Source organism: Diceros bicornis, chromosome 17 (genome assembly GCF_020826845.1).
Source record: "Diceros bicornis minor isolate mBicDic1 chromosome 17, mDicBic1.mat.cur, whole genome shotgun sequence".
Classification (NCBI taxonomy): Eukaryota; Metazoa; Chordata; class Mammalia; order Perissodactyla; family Rhinocerotidae; genus Diceros; species Diceros bicornis.
In genome coordinates, this window is record NC_080756.1 from 14,370,529 (window position 1) to 14,391,262 (window position 20,734).

Below are 20,734 nucleotides of genomic sequence, written 5' to 3' on the forward strand. Positions count from 1 at the left end.
TTTTAAATCAGCACATTGGATTTTTAAAACTGGTGCCTCACAGCTTAAACGGGCGATTCAAAGATGAAGAGGTGGTGAGATTAGATATGCTCATCAATATTGGCAACATGTAGCAGTGGTGGCAACATAAAATGAAAGTTGTTTTTAGCATGAGAACACTGGGCAGTATCTGTAGTCTTCTGGGTAGACTTCCTACTGCTTCGCCTATCTCTGCTCGTAATCACATTCCAGGCCTGATTCATCAGATCTGTCAGAATATTCATATTTTCTAGTAAACCCCTTTTCTTCTTATATTATTTAGTGTCAGTTTCTGGATCAGTTAGCTTTTGCTACAGGACAAACCACCGTAAAACTTAGTGGCTTAAACTAATAACCATTTATTTGTTTATAATTCTGTGAATTATCAATTTGGCCAGGTTGTGCCAGGCACAAGGCCTGAATTCTCAGCATAATCTTGGTGGCAGTATAATAACTCATTCACTACCGTATAACAAGAATTTCTAAATTTCTCCTTTCTTATGTTGGTTTAGCGACAATTTTAGATCTATTGCTTCTTGCTGCCACTCTTGGTGGCAAATTTTTATGAACAAGAATCTTTTGCTGGCAAGTGACAATCTAAATTGGTATAATAAATAAATAAATAAATATTTGCAGGCATACATACATACAAACGAAATTGTTGGCTTAGTTCACATAGCTGGTGGAATTAACGTCTCTGGTAGTTTGATGGAGAGATCCGTGATGGAATGAGGGCACTGTCTCCATCTCTCTGTGACTTACTTATCTGTGTCCTGATTTGGTACTCAGGGTAGTTCCTTTCCTGGTCAGAACAGTAAATATAGCAGTTTCAGATATTACTTTTTCACACTGTATCAGAGGAAGAATGCACAGTCAGTGTATCAGACTTCCAGAAAATGTCTTGATTAACTCGTTTGACTTAATTTAGATCACAATCCTGGATTAATAACTGTGGGTGCAATAATAACTTAGTTTGGGTTGTGGAATCCACCAATGAAATTTGAGATGGAGAGAATTTTCCTGTAAAACATCGGTTCAACAAAGTTGTTTTCTGGGTGTTTTACCTCCATTACCAAAGGTGAATGGAGACGTGACAACAAAACAAGAGGTATTCATCAAATATTCTCAATAAAGGAAACAAACATGAGCTTAGAGAAAAGATGACTATTCCTCTTGACTTTTACGTTGTTCACTCTTCTCCCAAAATGACTGGCATAAATTATACGATGTGTATCTTTACATTTCATATCTGCTTAAACAGCAATAATCCATTCACCTACCCAACCTTTCATATAGGCAATTATGCATTCAGCATTCAGTAATTAATTCACCAAATATGTACTGAGTTTCCACTGTATGCCATGACTATAATACTTGGAGCTCAGGGTGTGGGAAGGGGGTGGCTAAACATGTATCATCTATCTTCATATATTTATGATCAACATAAAACTTTCTTTTTCATAAGTGGCATAATGACATATATTAGCCTGTAAATTGTTTTGAAAACATGCATATTTTAAATATTTCCATTATAAAATCAAGGTCTATATCACTTGGTAAATACTACATCTTATGCCATAATTCCCTAATTGACTTACATATTGCCAAGTAATGCCCATTCAGCTGTTTCCAGTCTTTTACTATTACAAAAAGATTGCAATGAACAGGGTTATAAATATTTTTTCAGGCTTACTGGCAATTACAGTTTTGTTATAAATTCCTAGATGTACATTTTCCAGGTGAAATAATATGTGTACTTTTGAAAATCAATTACAGTGTTTTCAAACAAAGTGTGCATTAAGGTGCCTGTTTTACTGCAAACTTGCTAACAATGAACATAAAAAGTTGTAGTTTTTGCACATGTGATGGTGAAATATATATCATGCTTTTAATTTGCAAATCTATGACTAATAAGACAGTTGTGCATCCTTACCTATTGTTGTAGATAATTTACTTTATTTTTTGTGAATTAAATATCTAATTATTATCCTGGTATTTATAATAAATTATAATTTTATTGATTCATAGAAGCTTCCTATATATTTATGGCATTAAGTCTTTTGGGTTAGTTGTACTGTAAAACTATTCTTTTACTTGTATTCTCTTTTTAACAATTGTCTTTAAATTTTCTTATTTAGCTATAGATATTTTAAAGCTTGTTTGTTAAATCTGTCAATTTTTTTAATGGAGGAAGGAATTTTTGCCTTGCTTAAGAATGACGTCTCCACACCAACATTATACAATTATTTGGGAAAATCATCTGAAAAGAAAGAAAAGGAGTGACTTACTTATGGTAGGTTCTGGTTAAAGGATAAAAAGTGATATATTTTGTCTATCATAAAGCAATGCTCAATAATTAGTTCTTCAGTAAGTGAATTTAAAGGAAAATTAATGATAAATTGGCTATGAGGTCAATTTGATTGTTCTATAGGCTAAGAAATTACAATATTGGTTATTAGCTTTATGAAAAATATAAAGTAGATGTGCATCTTTTCAGTTGGTTTATCGAGTTAGGTGTATTTCACTGTTTCAAGAGAAATACAGGTTTTTTTGAGTGAGTCATTAAAGGCTTGTTTAACTTGCTTATTTCGCAGAGTATATATAAAAGGATTCAGCATTGGTGATATGGAAGAAATAAGCACTGACACACCTTTATTAATGTTTACCTCTTCTTTCGCAGATTCTTTGATGTAGATGAAGATGCAGCTGCCGTAGGTGATGGAAACTACAATCATGTGGGAAGAACAGGTAGAAAGAGATTTTTTCCTTTGTTGAACAGAAGGGAATTTTAGAATTGTCTTTAAGATATACATGTAGGAGAGAACTACACATACAAGAGTGGTGATGAAGGTCAACGCAGCACAGGCTATAACTATCTGCTCAATTAACCGTGTGTCTGAGCATGAGATCTTCAAGATAGGATTAGCATCACAAGCAAAATGATCAATGACGTTAGAATCACAGAATTCCAGATGAAATTCTAAGCTAAGTGGAGGGAGGATAATCATAAGTGCTGCCATCCAACAGCAGATAATCATTGTTTTGCACACTTTGTTGCTCATGATTGTCATATAATGCAAGGGTTTGCAGATGGCCACATATCGATCATATGACATAGTAGCCAAAAGAAAAAATTCAGTCACCCCAAATAGATCTATAAAAAATAGTTGAATGAAACATGCATTGTAAGTAATTTTTCTGTCCCCAGTTGATATACTGTATAGGAATCTTGGAATACAAGCGGTTGTAAATGAGATTTCTAAGACAGAGAAATTTTGGAGGAAAACATACATGGGAGTTTTAAGGTGGGAATCCACCGAGGTTAGAGTAATGATGGTCAGGTTTCCAGTTACACTGAAAATGTATGTGATAAATAGAAAAATAAAAAGCAAAACCCGCAGCTGAGGATCTTCTGTCAGTCCCTGAAGGATGAATGCTGTTATTGCTGTGTGGTTTCTCATCGTTGACTTCTGGATATTGCCAAACCTACAAGTAAATGTCAGAGAGATTTGAACTGCAGAATTCAATGACAAAATCAGCCAGTGATGAACATTCTCTTGCATAGTCAACTCATCTAACATCCATGGGTTTCACTTGCTGATCTGAGGAATACATTTCCCATTTTATAGTGAGCTGAGTTCCCCAAACTATTTATATATAATGACCAAATAAAATTACTTCATAAATTTTAGTTATACTTTTCCTTTATTAATCTCCTATAATTAACTTATAATGAATTAAGCATTTTAATTCCTAGTCTGAGTTGTGCATTTTTAAATCACATTACACTTATTTTTCATTTCATACATTATAGCTAGTTTTTATACTGCCAAATGTTTTCCTTCAACTCATAAGCTGAATTTAAATATTCACTTTAGTTTCACTCCTTTGCTTTCAAGTTTGGGGACTATTAAAATCCTAAAATAAAGTTTCAGACTAGGACCCAAACAAAACATTTCAATTACATCTGAAATATATATTTATTTGCTTTTTGGTTGCTTTTTACTTATTCATTATTCATCATAAGGGCAAACATGTTTTGACTCTCAAACATCCAATGTGCGGTCTCTACTAAGCTTCACTACCTGTACTTTATATCCACCCCGTGGATAACACTGGGTCATACAATCTGATTATTTTGTTGCAGTCTTTTATCACATAGTGAGGTAATGTTGACTATAATGAATGAGCTGCTGAAGAACATAAAATTTATGTTTTCTTGTTTTCATTTAGCCACTCAGATTGAAACATTTATACAACATATTATGCAGAACAAGTCAACACAAAAGTTGCTGAATATCCTCCCATGACACTGTATTTACTCCTTTCTCATTTCTTTTAAGTCCACATTCTTCTACTTTTACACTTTGCACTCATTTCTCAATCTGATACTCCCTGGCTTTCAAACTCACTAACCTTTTTAAAGCACTCCATTATGTATCTCCCTATGACTGAACTCAATATAATCATAATAATATGAGTTATAATACTCATATTAATTCATATTATAATGACACACACTTATAAACCTCTAGGCACTAGTCTAAGTATATTACATAGATAATCTATATAATCTTTAGGACATCCTGTGAGGTAGGGAGGTATATTATCTCCATTTTGAAAAAGGGAATAACTGAGGCACAGAAAGGTAAAGTATATGTCCACCATTTTCTAGATAGTAGGTGGCCACAGACAGACATCAGAGTCCAGGTCTCAATCACTGCACTGTGATTATTGATGCACAATTACCTGAATGTTTTGGTTTCATGAAGACAGTGTTTTTATTGGTAATTAAAACAAAGGTAGTGTTGCTATATAATTTACTGTCAAACCAAGGTACTTGAGAAGCAAAGAGGAGCAGTATTAGTAATCATGTTGATACAACTGGTGTAAATGGGACTGTTGAGGGCAAAAACTAAATGTGTGCCGCTCAATTTATATACAATCACTCAATTCATGTGTAATATCAGGGCTGGTGGAGATTAAAAATTGCCAAGGTGCAACTAACTGATTTTCCATTATATTTTTTATCTCTCCATGTTTGCTCAGTAATTTTTTCAGTGAAATATTAGGTACTGTGTTATTCTGGGTTAAGATCAATAGCTGAGTGAGAGTTATTTCTCATGTATCCTCAGTTATATTGATAGATAACCATAGGTTTCTAACCTGTAAGTAATGTCTTCAGGGCTCCAAATTCTCTTACCTTTACTAAATGCAAAAGAGATCTTGTAAGAATAAGCCATATTCTTGTGTTTTTAGAATGTTTCCCTTGAAAAGCCTTGATATGTTTACTACCAGAGCTTTGACAATGTGTTTCTCTCTTTTGTCTAATCAAGTGAGCCCTGTCTTCTGCTGCTATAGGCCCAGTGTACTGCGTGAAGTCTCCGTGGTAGACGACATCATCGTAGGGCAGGGATACTACTTGAGGCTCAGAGTAAGTAAAGTTTGATAGGCAGCTAATACCCTCTTGAGTAGAACTTTCTCGCCAGAAAGTGACTCTAGCTCACACTGAGAACCTCTGTCCTGTTTTCCTCTTTTTCACGATCTCCATTCACCACCCAGTAGTTCTCTTAACATTGGATTCAGCTTTGCTGGGGTCGTAAACCTATCTCATTTTCCATAATCAGTATCTTGCTTTTATCTGAATCCAGCCTTATATAAATATTAAATATTTAATAATGCCAACATATTCATATTGACTAAATCCTGCTTTAAGTATTTAAATTTCATAAAGTATTTTAATTTTGCAAAAGATCAGAAACAAATAATAAAACCTCAGTCAATATGTCAGTAAGCTGTTGATAAGTGTATGTGCAATTGAATTTTTTTTTTGTGTGTGTGTGTATATGTGTGTTTGTGGGAGATTTTATTTCTGAATCTTCCCAAACCAGGCCTGGTGATGATTTCTAGAGCCAACATCCTAGAAAAAATTTTCTCTCTTAAACGACTATAGGATATTCTATCAAATGCTAACATTAGTATTCACCATATTGGTTAAGTCTAACACTTTGGTTAAAGGGAAAAATACATCATAACATTTCCCATCCACCTCCCCTCTCCTGCCAGTATACATGCATACCTACGGGGAAAATAATTGAAGTAGCAAACACTGTCACACTTACCCTTTATTCAGTAATTTGTTTCATGGCATTATTGACAGTTTATTTGTAGATACTCATCATGAGACACAGGTTGAAGAGGAATATGCCAGTGGAGACACATGAATGCTAAGTTATCTCAGGGAACCACACTCAGCTAGAAAAGTCCCTGGAAATGCCCAGAGCCCTCCTACACCTTGCAGAGCTTCTACGAGAGAGCCCCTGCCATTTTAAACCACGAAGATATGTTCTTGCTCTCTTGCTAACTAAATAAAGGGATGCAAAATCTAAAGGGCTATTGAATGATTAGGAATAGTTGATCCTCTGAACTTACTGGTCAGGAAACATAGTTGGCACTAAATATGGCTATTTAATATATGACTATAACAAGAGTCAATAAAGTCAGCAAACAAAAGTGTCCTTGGAGACTCAGGTTTAAAAGTCATTAAGGAATATTAATATAAAGTTATGGCAATCAACTTCACACAGGCAACAATGTGGACAGTGCCCTTAGGGACAAGAAAATGCAATAGTAACATTAGACACGCTGTGATGGTGCCTGACAATATCAGTCGAATGAGAAAATGTTTGTTTATTCCTCTGTTGTCGAAGGTAATGAAACTGGCATAAGAACCCTTTCTCTACTTTCTTTGAATTAAGTAACTCACAGATATTATGAAAAATATAAAGGTAAGGAAGGAAAAAATGACAGAGGTAACCACTGTAAATTATTTTGGAAACATAAAGTCAGAGGTTTTCCCACTCAAACATAAGCATGTAAGTAAACCTGCAAAAACTGTTGTAATCTACCATTTTCTTCCAACCTTTCTGTTATGGTTGTCTTTAATTATTAACATATTGAGATTTATAGCAATTTTGAATGACTGAATTTGTATAATTTTAATATTGCTTTGATAATAGGTATCACCAGTTTGGAAACTTAAGTTGTTTACATTTCTTTCTTTCTTTCTTTCTTTTCTGCTGAGTAGGATTCGCCCTGAGCTAAAATCTGTTGCCAATCTTTCTCTTTTTGCTTGAGGAAGATTCGCCCTGAGCTAACATCTGTGCCAATCTCCCTCTATCTTGTATGTGAGTCGCCGCCACAGCATGCTGCTGGCGAATGGTGTAGGTCCCTGCCTGGGAACCAAACCTGGGCCGCCGAAGCAGATCACACCAAAATTAACCACTAGACCATGGGGCTGGCCCCTATACTTCTTTTTTATAATAAAAAATACTGCTGTAAAGTTTTTATATAAATATCTTGGCATACATGACTGCCTATAAACCAAACCATTCCCAGAGGAGACATTCATAGTTGTAGGTAGAATGTATTTACTTTTTTGTGGTTTTTGATATATATTTCCCAACAGATATATTAAAAATTATATGTGCCCCAATCTGGAAAATAAATCATTGAAATGAATGTGATTGGGTAGTTAATAGATTGTCTTAGAAAAAATCTCATCATCTTTGTACTAGAAAGACTTCTCTGCCACTACACAAAAATAGAGGATCAGTGGGTAGTTCAGTTCATAATTTTGTTTTCCTTAACCTAATGGGACCTCTGTAGAGGGTCCTGGGAAGAACTGTGTCCAATAACGATTAGAAGTGTCAGAGTGAATGAGTGAAAAAACCACCTCCACTACAGCAACAGACTGTTGAGAAGGTGAGCGAGACCTTGAGAAAAAAACTAGGAATGTGTAGTGAGATATTTAGATACAATTCCAGTAAACATGCCTAAACCTCACTCAATTCTCTTTCTTCTTTTATATATTCTAGCTACTATCACTTTTTTTCATTTTATAAAACACAACCTTTAATTTATCCTCTCAATATTTGCTGAAAACCTATTATATATTCTGTGCACTGTTCAAGGTGGTAATGTTACGGCAGTGAACAAAGAAGACAAAATCACCACTGGGCCTTATATATATATATGTATGTATATATGTAAGTATATATGTATGTATATATGTATATATATGTATATATTATATACATGTTACACACATGTTGAGAAAAAGAGGGATTTTTCTTCAGACAACATCAGTCTTCATTCTCTTATGGCTTTCACCTGATTGGATGAGGCCCACCCACATAATGGAGGAGAATCTGCTTTGCTCAAAGTTTACTAATTTAAATGTCAATCTTGTGTAAAAAATACCTTCATAGTAATATCTAGACTAATGTTTGACCAAGTATCTGGGTAGTGTGGCCTTGCCAAGTTAACATATAAAATTAACCATCACAGATATGTTTATATTCACATAGAAAATATGAATGGTATATTGTTAATATAAAATCAATTAGGTTATAACACAAAGTGTTATATATATATATATATATGTACCCATACTAGAAATGTATATCAAAAGCTATTAGGTGTGTCTTGGGTTGTCTCTGTGTTGTGACATTTTTGACTTTTAAAATATATTTTTCTTTTGATAATAATATGGATTGTCTTTTAGAATGCTGTCCATACAAGTGCCGTTTATGTCTTTTATTTTACCAAATTTCATTACACAATATATATGTTCAACTTTGAGGCTTTTATGTTTAAATCCCCATTATGTCTAAGACATTCAATTCCCGTATGACACTGCACTAAGACACTTCTAGCTTTCCAGTTACTTCTTCCTGAGTCTATAACAGTGATCCTTTCTTCTAAAGTTGCTTATAAATAATTCTGTGTAAAATGGCCCCCAGTCAATGCTGTCACTGCCACATAAATGGAAATACCATATTCCCCCATCCTCCAGGAATACTCTTTTAAGGATTTTTGTGGGTAATATTTTACAATAACATACTGGAAACCATTCATACAACAAACTAATTGGGCTCTTTAGGGATATATCTGTTTCTGTTAATAATGAAAAGAAAATCATAACTATGGACATTTATTGCAGAAATAACTAAAAGCAACCTGTGGAATCACAATAGTATGTGAAATAATGGTGTCCCTATTTTCTAATGTTAATTTTTCACTCTCAGAAACACTAAGAAAGTGAATGTGTCACAGTGATTACCTGGGTAAAAAATACAAAAAGAAAACCTGTCCTATGATTTTTATGTGGCCAACTGCAAATGCCTGTACTATATGACCATCATTAACAACAGTGTCTGTAGAAGACTGTCTGCTGTCTGATGGCAGCAGTGATGGTCATCCTTGTGACTTTAGATTTCTCCTTGAATGCTGTGAATCTTATCTTATTGATCACTTTTTCTTAAATGTATATTCTATACTAAAAATCATATGATTTGAATTATGATTCATAAAGCATGTAGAGGTTGCTGTTGTAATATTTATTACCTTGTATGTGTATGTCTATCCTATCCGTACCTCATTAAGACAACTATAATATTAAAGATTGTTTTCTCTTCTTTTGCCCACACGATTATATTTTCCAGGACTTAATCAGTTGAGCCCTTATTTGTATCAACTTTCAAACAAGGAAGATGTGTATAAAAATAAAGATTTCAATATTAGTTTCTTCTTGTAAATCCACATTGAAGCCAATTCTTTATATCCTGAGAAATAAACATGTGAAACAGGAATCTGATAACATAATCAAAAGAATGGCAATTCAGTGAAAGCAGTAAACATTTCCTAAAATTTTGTATTAGTTTTCTATTCCTGCATAACAAATTGCCACAAAGTTAGTGGCTTGAAACAACATACACTTATTATCTCAAGTTTCTGTGAGTCAAGAGGCCTGGCATGGCTTTGTTGGGTCTTCTGCTTCGGACCTACAATCAAGGTGTGAGCTGTGTTGTGTTTTCATGTGGAGGCTTGACTGGGAAAAGATTTGCTTCCAAGTTCACTCAGGTGGTTGTCAGAAGTCATTTTCTCATACTTGCAGGACTGAATCTTTGCTGCATATGGTATATCTATTTATTTAGATCTTTAAAAATTTTTCAACAGTGTTTGATGGGTTGCATTATTAAGGTCTTGTACACCTTTTGATGGATTTTTCCTTAAGTATTTAATATTATTTGATGTTATATATTTATTTAACTTTCTGATTATTGATTTTTTATTGACCTTATATCCTGTAAATTTGTTAAAATAGTTATAGTTGCTTTTATTGGGTAGCTGCTGTAGCTAAATTTTTTTTATATAATTTTATTTATTTATTTTTCCCCCAAAGCCCCAGTAGATAGTTGTATGTCATAGCTGCACATCCTTCTAGTTGCTGTACCTGGGACGTGGCCTCAGCATGACAGGAGAAGCGGTGCGTCGGTGCACGCCCAGGATCTGAACTCGGGCCACCAGTAGCGGAGCGCGCACACTTAACCGCTAAGCCACGGGGCCGGCCCTGTAGCTAAATTTTTTTTAGAATTTTCTATATAGACAGTCACGCTGCCTGTGATGAAATATGAACAAAGACAATATTGTTTCTTCCTTTGCAACCTGGATGCTTTATTTCTTCCGTTATTACATTGGTTAGAACCTCCAGTACAATATTGAATAGAAGTGGTGAAATTAAAAATCCAAAGCTTTGTACTGATCTTAAGGGGAGAATTTCAGTAATTCACAGTTGAATATGATGTAAATTGTATGTTGTTCATAGATTCCCCTTTTCAAGTCAAAGAAATTCTCTTCTATCCTTAGTTTTCTGATAGTTTTTATCAGACATATATGTTGGATTTTAATAAATGATTTTTCTGCATATATTGAAGTTATCAAAAAAATTTTCTAATGTTTTAGTCGTTTAATAGGAAGAATTACATTGATTTTCTAATGTTAAACCAACTTTGTGCTCCTGGGATAAATCAAATATGATCATGTCTTATTATCCTGTTTATGTATTTTGGAAGCAATTTTATAAAATTTTGTTAAGAATTTTTTCATTTGTATTTATGAAGACTATTTGATATGTAGATTTTTTCTTCTAGTTTTTATTTGTTTTAGTGTCAGGATAATGATGGTATCAAAAAGTAAGTAGGCAATTATTCTTTTATTTTCAGTTTTCTCCAAGAATTTGTGTAGAATTTTTATTATTTGTTTCTTACAACATGATGACAATCCCCAGTGAAGTTATCTGACCATATGTAATTTTATTGGGAGGATTTTAACTGTAAATTATTTTTCTTTTATAGATATAGGACTATTTGGTTCATCTATTTCTTTTCAAGTTTGCTTTGATAGTTTGTCTCTTTGCAGAATTTGTCTTTCATTCAAGCTGTCAAATTTAAACATAAAACTATTCCTAATGTCCTTTTAATATCTGTACAACTTGTCACTACTTAAATTGCCACTTTCATTTAGTTATTAAGTAGGATCTTTTCTCTTTTATGTTTCTTCATTATTCTACATGTCTTGACTTGGGAATTTAAGCCATTTAATTTTAAAATAATTACTCTCAGGAAGGGCATACTATTGCCATTTTGGCCATTATTTTCTGTATATTTTGAAGCTATTTGGCCCTCTTTTCCTCTCTTACTGCCTTTCATGGAGTTTCATGACTTTTTGTAATGACATGCTTTGATTCCTATCTTATTTCCTTTTGTGAATGTTCTGTAGATATTTTCTTTATGGTTACCATGGGGATTATGTAAAACATCTTATAGTTATAAATCTATTTTAAACTGATAACAACCTAACTTCAATCACATTCAAAAACTCTAGTCCTTTATATCTCCACCCTCCACTTTATGTTACTGATGTAACAATATATCAATATATCTTTCTATATTGTGTATTCATTTACACATACTTATAGTTATTTTTACTCTTTTGTGTTTTAAATTCTACACCAAAATTAAAAGTAATTTATGCACCAGCATTACAATACTACAAGATTCCATATTTATCTACATATTTAACTTTACCAGAGACCTTTGTAATTTTGAAGAGTTTCATGTTGCTGTCTAGAGTTCTTTCATTTTAACTTGAAAGATTCCCATTAGCATTTCTTATAGGACAGATAAAGTGGTGATGAATTCCCTCAGTTTATGCTCATCTGGGAAAGTCTTAATTTCCCCTTCATTTTTGAAGGACAGTTTTGTTGGATATAATATCTTGGTTGCCAGTGTTTTCTTTGAGCACTTTGAATATAGTACCCCAATTCCTTCTGGCCTGCAAGGTTTCTGCGGAGAAATCCCCTAGCAATTTGATAGGAGCTCCCTTATATCTGACAAATTGTTTTCTCTTGCTGCTTTCAAGATTCTCTATCTGTAACCTCTGACAGTTTGTTTATAATGTCTCTCAGTGTGGGTTTCTTTGGACTTATCCAAGGTGGAATTCTTTGAGCTTCTAGAATTTGTGTGTCAGTTTCTTTCCTCAGATTTGGAAAGTTTTCAGTCATTATTTCTTTAGAATGGGTCTCTGCCCTTTTATTTCTCTCTTTTCCTCTGGAACTCTCATAATGTGTGTATTGGTCCACTTGATGGCATCTCATATGTCCTTTTGGCTCTCTTCACTTTTCTTCACTTTTTTTCTTTTTTGCTCCTTGACTCAATTATTTCAAATGACCTGTTCCTTGATTCTTTCTTCTGCTTGATCAAGACTACTATTTAACACCTCTAGATAAATTTCTCAAATCAGTTATTATATTATTTAGCTCCAGAATTTCTCTTTGGCTCTTTTTTTTTAAAATAGTTTCTATCTTTTTGTTGATATTCTCATATTATTCATGCATCTTTTTCCTGATTTCATTTAGTTGTCTATCTGTGTTCTCATTTAGCATCTTTAAGACTGTTACTTTGAATTCTTTGCTAAGTAATTCACAGATTGTTTCCTTAGGGTCACTTGTTGGAGAGTTAATTTGGTCTTTATTTGGGACATGGCTCCCTGTTTCTTTGTATTCCTTGTGCTCTTTCTTGAAATTTGGGCATTTGATAAAACAGCCACTTCTCTTAATCTTTATGAACTAGCTTTGTACAGGGCAAGAACTTCATCAATCAACCTGGCTACAGATTCTGAGGGCCTCTCAAATATTTTCTGTGGATGTATCTTCTCTGGGCTTATAATTTCCCAGTTAAAGAGGTCTGCCTCTGTTTCTCCCCCAGAGGCCATAATCTCTTGCTCCTGCTGATGTCTGTCAATGTTACTGCAGTCTCTCTGGTGCTGTAACAAGCCACAGAACCTACCCTTGTTTTTAGCAGCCCCTAATCTGGCATCCAAAATATACCACTCTTTCTGTCAGTACTGCAAATCAAGTGAGACAGAGATCTGTTCATTGGGTAGATCCCCAGATGCCAGGACATTGGATTCACATTTCACTTATCTGTTTACCTCTCACAAGAGAAACTGTGAGTTGAGAGTTTCTCCCGATTGCACCACTCAATGCCAAGAATGGGGAAGGACTATGGCATGCAAAATGCCATGAACTTTCTTCCCAATTTAATGTAGCTCTTCTTGGCTTTGCAATTTCTGGGGTGCTGCTGACTCTTAAATCATTTCTGGAGTTCTCACATTGATAGATTGGTCTGTATCATGTTGTTCAGTGGTGTCTTCATGGGGGAACAAGGGCTTGGGACTTCCTATTCCACTGTCTTGCCGACATCAGTACTTTACTTAATTTCTTTTTAGCTTGTGTAAGATGAGAGAGTGATAGGTGAGGAAAGATTTTTATTTTTTAGAAAGATGTTCTCATGTCCTTTTAATGAGAGAATTTTCTCTGGTTAAGGTTCATTTGAAAGGTAAAAAGGGGTGTGACTTGTATATTGTGGATTCCCAGAGTAAAATTCAAAGGGCTATGAGAAAGTTAACCTGACTGGGCTATAGACTAATAAGAATAAAAATGAGGTCAAGATTTTCAGGAGAATTTTTAAGTTATTTCTTTTTACTCAGAAATTGATCAAATTCACCACAAGCTTACTTATGTGCAAGAAATGCAATCCTTTTGACTGTGTCATTGAAAGCTTGTTTCACTTGCTTGTTTCTCAAGGTATAAATGAAAGGGTTCAACACAGGCGCAACAGAGGGAGTGAGCACAGATACCGCTTTGTTGATGTCCACCCCCTCTTTGGCAGAAGGTTTAACGTAGATGAAAATGCAGCTGCCGTAAGTGATGGAAACAACAATCATGTGAGAAGAACAAGTGAAAAAAGCTTTTTTTCTTTGTTGAGCAGAGGGGAATCTTAGAATTGTCCTGACGATATACATGTAGGAAAGAATCACACCTATTAGTGTGATAATGAATGTCAACACTGCACAAATAATAACAGTCTGCTCTATAAACCATGTATCTGAGCATGAAATCTTAAGAAGGGGAGCTGCATCACAGCCAAAATGATCAATGGTATTGGGGTCACAGAATTCCAGCTGGAAGCCCATACCAAGTGGTATGATGATGATCCTCAACCCAGAGATCCAGCAGCAGAGGACAAGAATGGTACAGATTCTGTTGTTCATGATGGTCATGTAATGCAGGGGTTTGCAAATGGCCACGTAGTGGTCATAGGACATTGTTGCCAGGAGAAAAAACTCTGTGGCCCCAAAGAGTCCAATAAAAAATATTTGACTCCAACAGGCATTATAAGTAATAGTATTGTCCCAGGTTGATAAGCTGTACAAGAATCTGGGAATATAGACCGTTGTGAAGGAGATTTCTAAGATGGAGAAATTTCCAAGGAAAAAATACATAGGTGTTTTAAGATGAGAATCCATCAAGGTAAGAATGATAATGGTCATATTTCCAGTTATGCTCAGAATGTATGTCAGAAATAAAAAGATATAAACCAGAACTTGCAGCTGTGGATCCTCTGTAAGTCACAACAAGATGAATGTTGTTATTGCTGTGTGATTTCTCATTATTACCTTCGATGTTTTGTGCAATCTGCATGCAATCAGGGAGAAAGAGTCTGAGCTCTCTTCAGTGATCAAAAGGAACATAACACCCCAGAAGAACAAACACCAGATTATTCCCTCTGCTTTTTATTGTGCATTCCATGACTTTTGAAACCTCAGTTACAAAGATCTCCCCTGAAAATGTCTTTGAGCTCCATGTACTTCCATGTACTCTGCCTGCAGGAATCCTAATCATCTCTGAAAATTTGTGTTTTCTGCTCTGCACTAACATCCTTAAAAAATTTAAGAAAAAAATTACATTTCAAAAAATCAGAACATGAATCTTGCTATTTCATCTGCGTCTCCCTTTGTATTAGAAACACTTCATCTTCAAACTTTTCTCTAGTGTTTAACACACACACACACACACATAATTTTGTTGTACAACCAGTTTTCTACAATTTATGGACTAAGTATAAGGCATCAACTACTTTTCTCTTGTTTCATTCAACTTAGCTTATATATAAAATTCACCTAACTAGGCAGTTTTCACAGTCAAATTTAAATAAAAGTTTAAAAGATGAATTATATTATTCTTGTAACTATCTGTTTTACTCCCCTCTACTTTTTATGATGTCCGTAGACATCTTCCCTACATATTTACCTATTATTGATTGCCCAGGCAACTGAATTGTGACTGCTTTTTCCACTAATAAATTAATACCATCACTGCCCAAATAATTAATGTGACTTTTTTTTTTAATTTTATTTATTTTCCCCCCCAAAGCCCTAGTAGATAGTTGTATGTCATAGCTGCACATCCTTCTAGTTGCTGTATGTGGGACGCGGCCTCAGCATGGCCAGAGAAGCAGTACGTCGGTGCGCGCCGGGGATTCGAACCCAGGCCACCAGTAGCGGAGCGCCTGCACTTAACTGCTAAGCCACGGGGCTGGCCCTAATGTGACTTTTAATGCCAAAGCCAAAGAAGATTATACTCATATCCTATGGAGGAGATGTATATGATAGGAGAGATTATATGCATTTATTTCCTATGAAATACATACGTATATGTACATAATCTCCTATGACAGAAGATTAAATATCATATATAAATATGATCATATTATTGTATTATTATGTATAGAATTACTATATTTAAGTGCTTCTTGTCTTACTTGATTCCTTTGTTGCATTTCTGAACATAGAACTTTTTAAAAGCATATTCATTTATTGCTTTTCTTTGATATCATCTTCTCTGTTTCCCTCTTCATTTATGACAACTGCTCTTAGAATTTTTCATGCATTTTTTTTTATAAGTACATCACAAATATTGGTACAAGTCCATATTCTGTTCTAGGTTATCTCTCTACTCTGTGCTCCTGTCTCTTTCATTGATTTTCTCAGGGCCAATGGCCTTCTATATCATAATATTTAGATGATTAGATTTCCTCTGAATTCTAGCACATTATATGCAGATATAAACAAGCATTTTAATTTGAATATCCAATAGGCACTTAAAAATAATATGATAATTGAATGCCATCACTGACTACTCAACAAACAATTGTCTTCCTCCTTCATTGCCCGCCTCTTCCTTGCTCATATAACCATGGAAAACCTATTACTCCTTCATATTACACATTTAATTGAATGACCCTATAATTCTCTCAATTGTTGAACCAGAAAATCAGGATCTCATCCAGAACATTTTTTTTTTCAACTGTATTTTTTAGTCAGTTACCATTTCTTTTTGATTCTACCTCAATATCACTTTATGAATCAGACCATCTTTTTCATTCCACGTAATAATCTCTCAGCTGGATTAAAAAATCTATTCCAAATTGATGTCCATAACTTTCTATGGTACATTGCAAACTACTTTCCACACTGCATCTAGAATAAGTTCTAATACACCACCCCAAATTCTAGAGTAGGTCAGGTACACCTGCAATATGCCATCTGCCTCCATTTTGGCATCTAGATATTTGGGCTTATTGATTATTTGTGGATCTGCCTCCCCAGATATAAGATTATTGAGATCAGAGTTTTATTCTTTACTGTAGAATACCAACGGGATAATTAACTTTACCATATCCTCATAGCCAGATTAAGAGTGTCTTGAAGGTGATAGGAAATATTCACTTAAGAATAAGAAGAATTTAGATAGGTTGTATATTATGAAATACTATGTTAAGAGTTATAATTTTATGCTTTATATTATTTAAAATATTATGTTTTCCTTAAACTGAAGAAATTTAAAAGGCACAAATGACTGAGAGTAGTATCTCTCAATTGTGAGGAAATTGTAAAGAAAGCTATTCTTGACAATACCAGAATATGATTATTATGTTTCTCAAAAAAAGGCATGTACTCAATGCCAGGTTAACATATGTTGTTCTCGCCTATAGTCTGGACCTATTCTCTCAAGACCATATGCCATCCCTTAAATTTATTTCTTGTCATATTCTTTGTTAATCTCAAGAAAAGGCTTTGCATTGTTTAAATAGTACTCATTCTATGTTTAACATAAATTAAAAAAAAAATCTAGTTCTGTTCAGAAGTATGTCTAGAATGTAACCCAATTTTAGGTTTAGATTATTGACATATCCTGTGTTAAATCTTGACTCTGATAAATATTTCATTGGTGTAAGCATTTGATGGTGCCAGCAGTACATTTTGTCATAGAAGTAGTCATTTTAAAGACAGTTTCATGCTGCTGGGAGAGAGTTATCATATAGAAAGCTTACATTATTTTCATTAATGGAAAAAGTAAAATTGTTTTCTTTCATGATCTTTCTCTAAATCTGGCAATTTGACTTCACTTCTTAAATTGTCATCCCCCAAATTACTACTTAATATCTCCCTTGGCTATGCAGACACAACTCTTATATTTTAGAAGAGAGTATCATCACTAATATATTATCTATGTTCCAGAGAAAGGAAACTAAGTGACATGAGTGACATCAAAATACTTACTCTTATAACAACCATTCAGGCTTGCGTTGCAGTTTTGACCACAAAATTCCTTACAGGGACCCAAAATTAAACAAGAACATGCTAATCGTGGCATGGATGTACTTTACATTCATGTTTCTTCTCCTGAACCACACTTGCACTCATAAACAGCTCTGGGAATAAAGGTACAGAGATATCCTGTTATTCATGTCCCTTGTCAACTCAGATGTTGTTTTTCATTATAGAATCTGTTCAACTTAAAAACTGCTACTATAGGTTTTCAAAAAGCTAAATGAGAAGGAAGACTAGTGATCAAGTAGAGGAAAGCAAGAAAGTATCTTTGGTTCTTAAAGAATTGATCTGACCCTACATTCTGTAGGGAGATCAGTTTTATTTTAGCACAAGTTGCATATTAAGAAGACTGAAGGGATTTTTATCTACTTAATCTACAACAGATATACTGATATCAACCAAAATAAACAAATGAAACTGTCTTTGGTGACTATGATTCAAAGCTATTAATTAATTTGACATATAATTAACGTTGACAATAGAACAAAGCAATAGGGACGCTGTCCTAGGGGACTGGAAGATACAGCAATAATACACCCTAAAGTAAACATGGCATCATCAGACTTCTAACTTGTTTTGCCGAAAATGTTGTCTTATTCAAATTTATAAGTAATAGATTTCAAATTGGGAAAAATAACTTTTCAGAGGTTTATCAGTCATTAACTCTTCATTATGAATTGAACTGTTCATGAGTTTTTCCATTTTTAAAAATTTGAATGCTGGCTTTGTCCTTATCATTTTTTTTTTTTTTTTTTTTTTTGTGAGGGAGGTCAGCCCTGAGCTAACATCCATGCTAATCCTCCTCTTTTTGCTGAGGAAGACCAGCTCTGAGCTAACATCTATTGCCAATCCTCCTCCTTTTTTTCTTACCCAAAGCCCCAGTAGATAGTTGCATGTCATAGTTGCACATCCTTCTAGCTGCTGTATGTGTTTTAGTGGAGATTTGTACATATATGACCATGTTTTTTTCAGGAATCCACATTCATAGAAAGCTCTGGGGACGCAGAGATCTTCCAAATCTTTTATTCTAACATCTTGTCACTAGATAGTATTTCACATTGCAAAGTTAGGAAATAACTTCTTTACCTCCAGTAGTTGAAGGGGAATTAAAGATTGACCCAGAGGCAAGGGTGTATCAAAAACTGGTTATGGAATAGTTGAGGGCCTGATCTTTTCTGGATATGGAGACAGACTGTCCTGTAAATTTTAAACTAACAGTGACATTTATTGCTTTTGCTGAATATGTTATAGGTGCATAAGGATCAAGTGAAAGATAAACAAAAGCGTCCCTTGTGTTTACTGTATAAAAAGTGAGTAATGAATCTTCTGCTAATGTATTTTGACATACAAAAAAATACACGTAGCAGTAGGACAGTTTTCTTAAAGACATAGAAGCATAACAATAGCATTAAACACATAATAGAAACACAACAAGGATGTTAAAACAGAGCAAATGCCTGGCTTCTTTTCTAAGGCAAATGGATATAAGAATTTGGTTTTTAACTTTTATTTTAATTTTTCACATTAAAAATTTAAGATATTTTATGAAGGAACACACATACATACAAGTACACTTCTTAACTTCTCATCACATTAAATTTTCATTAATGGAACACGTACATATAACTAGCAACAAAATCAAGGAACAGAACATTACCATCACCTAAACGATTTCCCTGGTGCTTGCTTCATTGTATGGTTATGAAATATCCACCAGCTCATTCTCCCCAACCCCTGCCAGGAATATCACTGCCCTGATTTGTAATAATATGGATTAGTTATTCATATTTTCATACTTTATACTAGTGAATTCATATAGCATGAAATATTTTATGTCTGACTCTTTTCACTCACTAATAAGTTAGTGAGATTTCTTCCATACTGCTGCACGTAATTCATTGTAAGATTATAAGATTACTCATTTCTATTGTTTTATAATATTTTTAGGTAAATTAACTATACTTTCTTTCTCCATACTGCTGTTCTTCTGCCTTTTTATAGTTTCCAGTTTTATGATAATTCGAATAATGTTTCTACTATCATTCTAGTACACCCTATTTTTTTCTCTCCTTGATTTTGGTATGGTGAATTTCCTTCTTTTTTTAATTCAAAGTTTTATTTTGAGGTAATTATAGATTTACATGCAGGTGTCGTAAATAATGCAGAAAGAACTCGTGTATCTTTTACCCATTTTCCTCCAATAGTAATATCTTATAAGATTGTAGTACAATCTCACAATCAAGATATTGACAATCACACAGAGTACGTATAAGTTTCATTACCAAAAGGATCCTTCATTTTGCTATTTTTTAGCGAAACCAACCTCCATTTCCCCCACTCATCCCACCACTGGAATTCACTAATTTGTTCTCCATTTCTGTAGTTTTGTAATTTCAATATTGTATAAAGAAATCATAGAGTATATGACTTTTGGGATTGGCTTTTTCTACTTGGACAAAGTACTCCTGGAGAGTCATCCAGGTAGTTGTCTGTATCAGTAGTTTGTTTATATTACTTTATAAAAAACAAAAATTGGCAACAACCCAGATGTTCTTTAATATAAATAGTGTGTTTCTTTATATTTCTAAGCAGTATTCTATGGTAGGTATGGATGTGTAATAGTTTGATTAACCATTTACTTTTTGAAGGACATCTGGGTTGTTGCCAATTATTGGTTATTATAAAGTTGCTGTGAATATTTATGAACAAGTTTTATCTGGGGTAAATGCCTAAGAGTAGCACAATCAGTAGCCAGTATGGTAGCATGTTCCTTCTCTTAAGAATCACCTGCAGGGTATCAACAGATTTGGTGAATCTGAGAGTACTAGAGGTGAAGATAAGTAAAGCTAAGAATTTT

At 34.0% G+C, this 20,734-nt stretch overlaps 1 protein-coding gene and 1 pseudogene across 1 annotated transcript; both read right to left on the reverse strand.

Annotated features, from left to right (window-relative positions):
* Window positions 1-2,528: 2,528 nt before the first annotated feature.
* Window positions 2,529-3,479, reverse strand: LOC131415666 (olfactory receptor 6C68-like). The gene has a single exon (XM_058557488.1). The coding sequence runs from the start codon at window positions 3,477-3,479 to the stop codon at window positions 2,529-2,531; it is 951 nt and encodes a 316-aa protein (XP_058413471.1).
* Window positions 3,480-13,935: 10,456 nt separating this feature from the next.
* On the reverse strand, window positions 13,936-14,874 carry LOC131415667 (olfactory receptor 6C2-like; annotated as a pseudogene).
* Window positions 14,875-20,734: the final 5,860 nt, after the last annotated feature.

Bases quoted from the DNA above. Each gene is read 5' to 3' on its own strand.
- LOC131415666 (XM_058557488.1), bottom strand. From the start codon at position 3,479: ATGAGAAACCACACAGCAATAACAGCATTCATCCTTCAGGGACTGACA.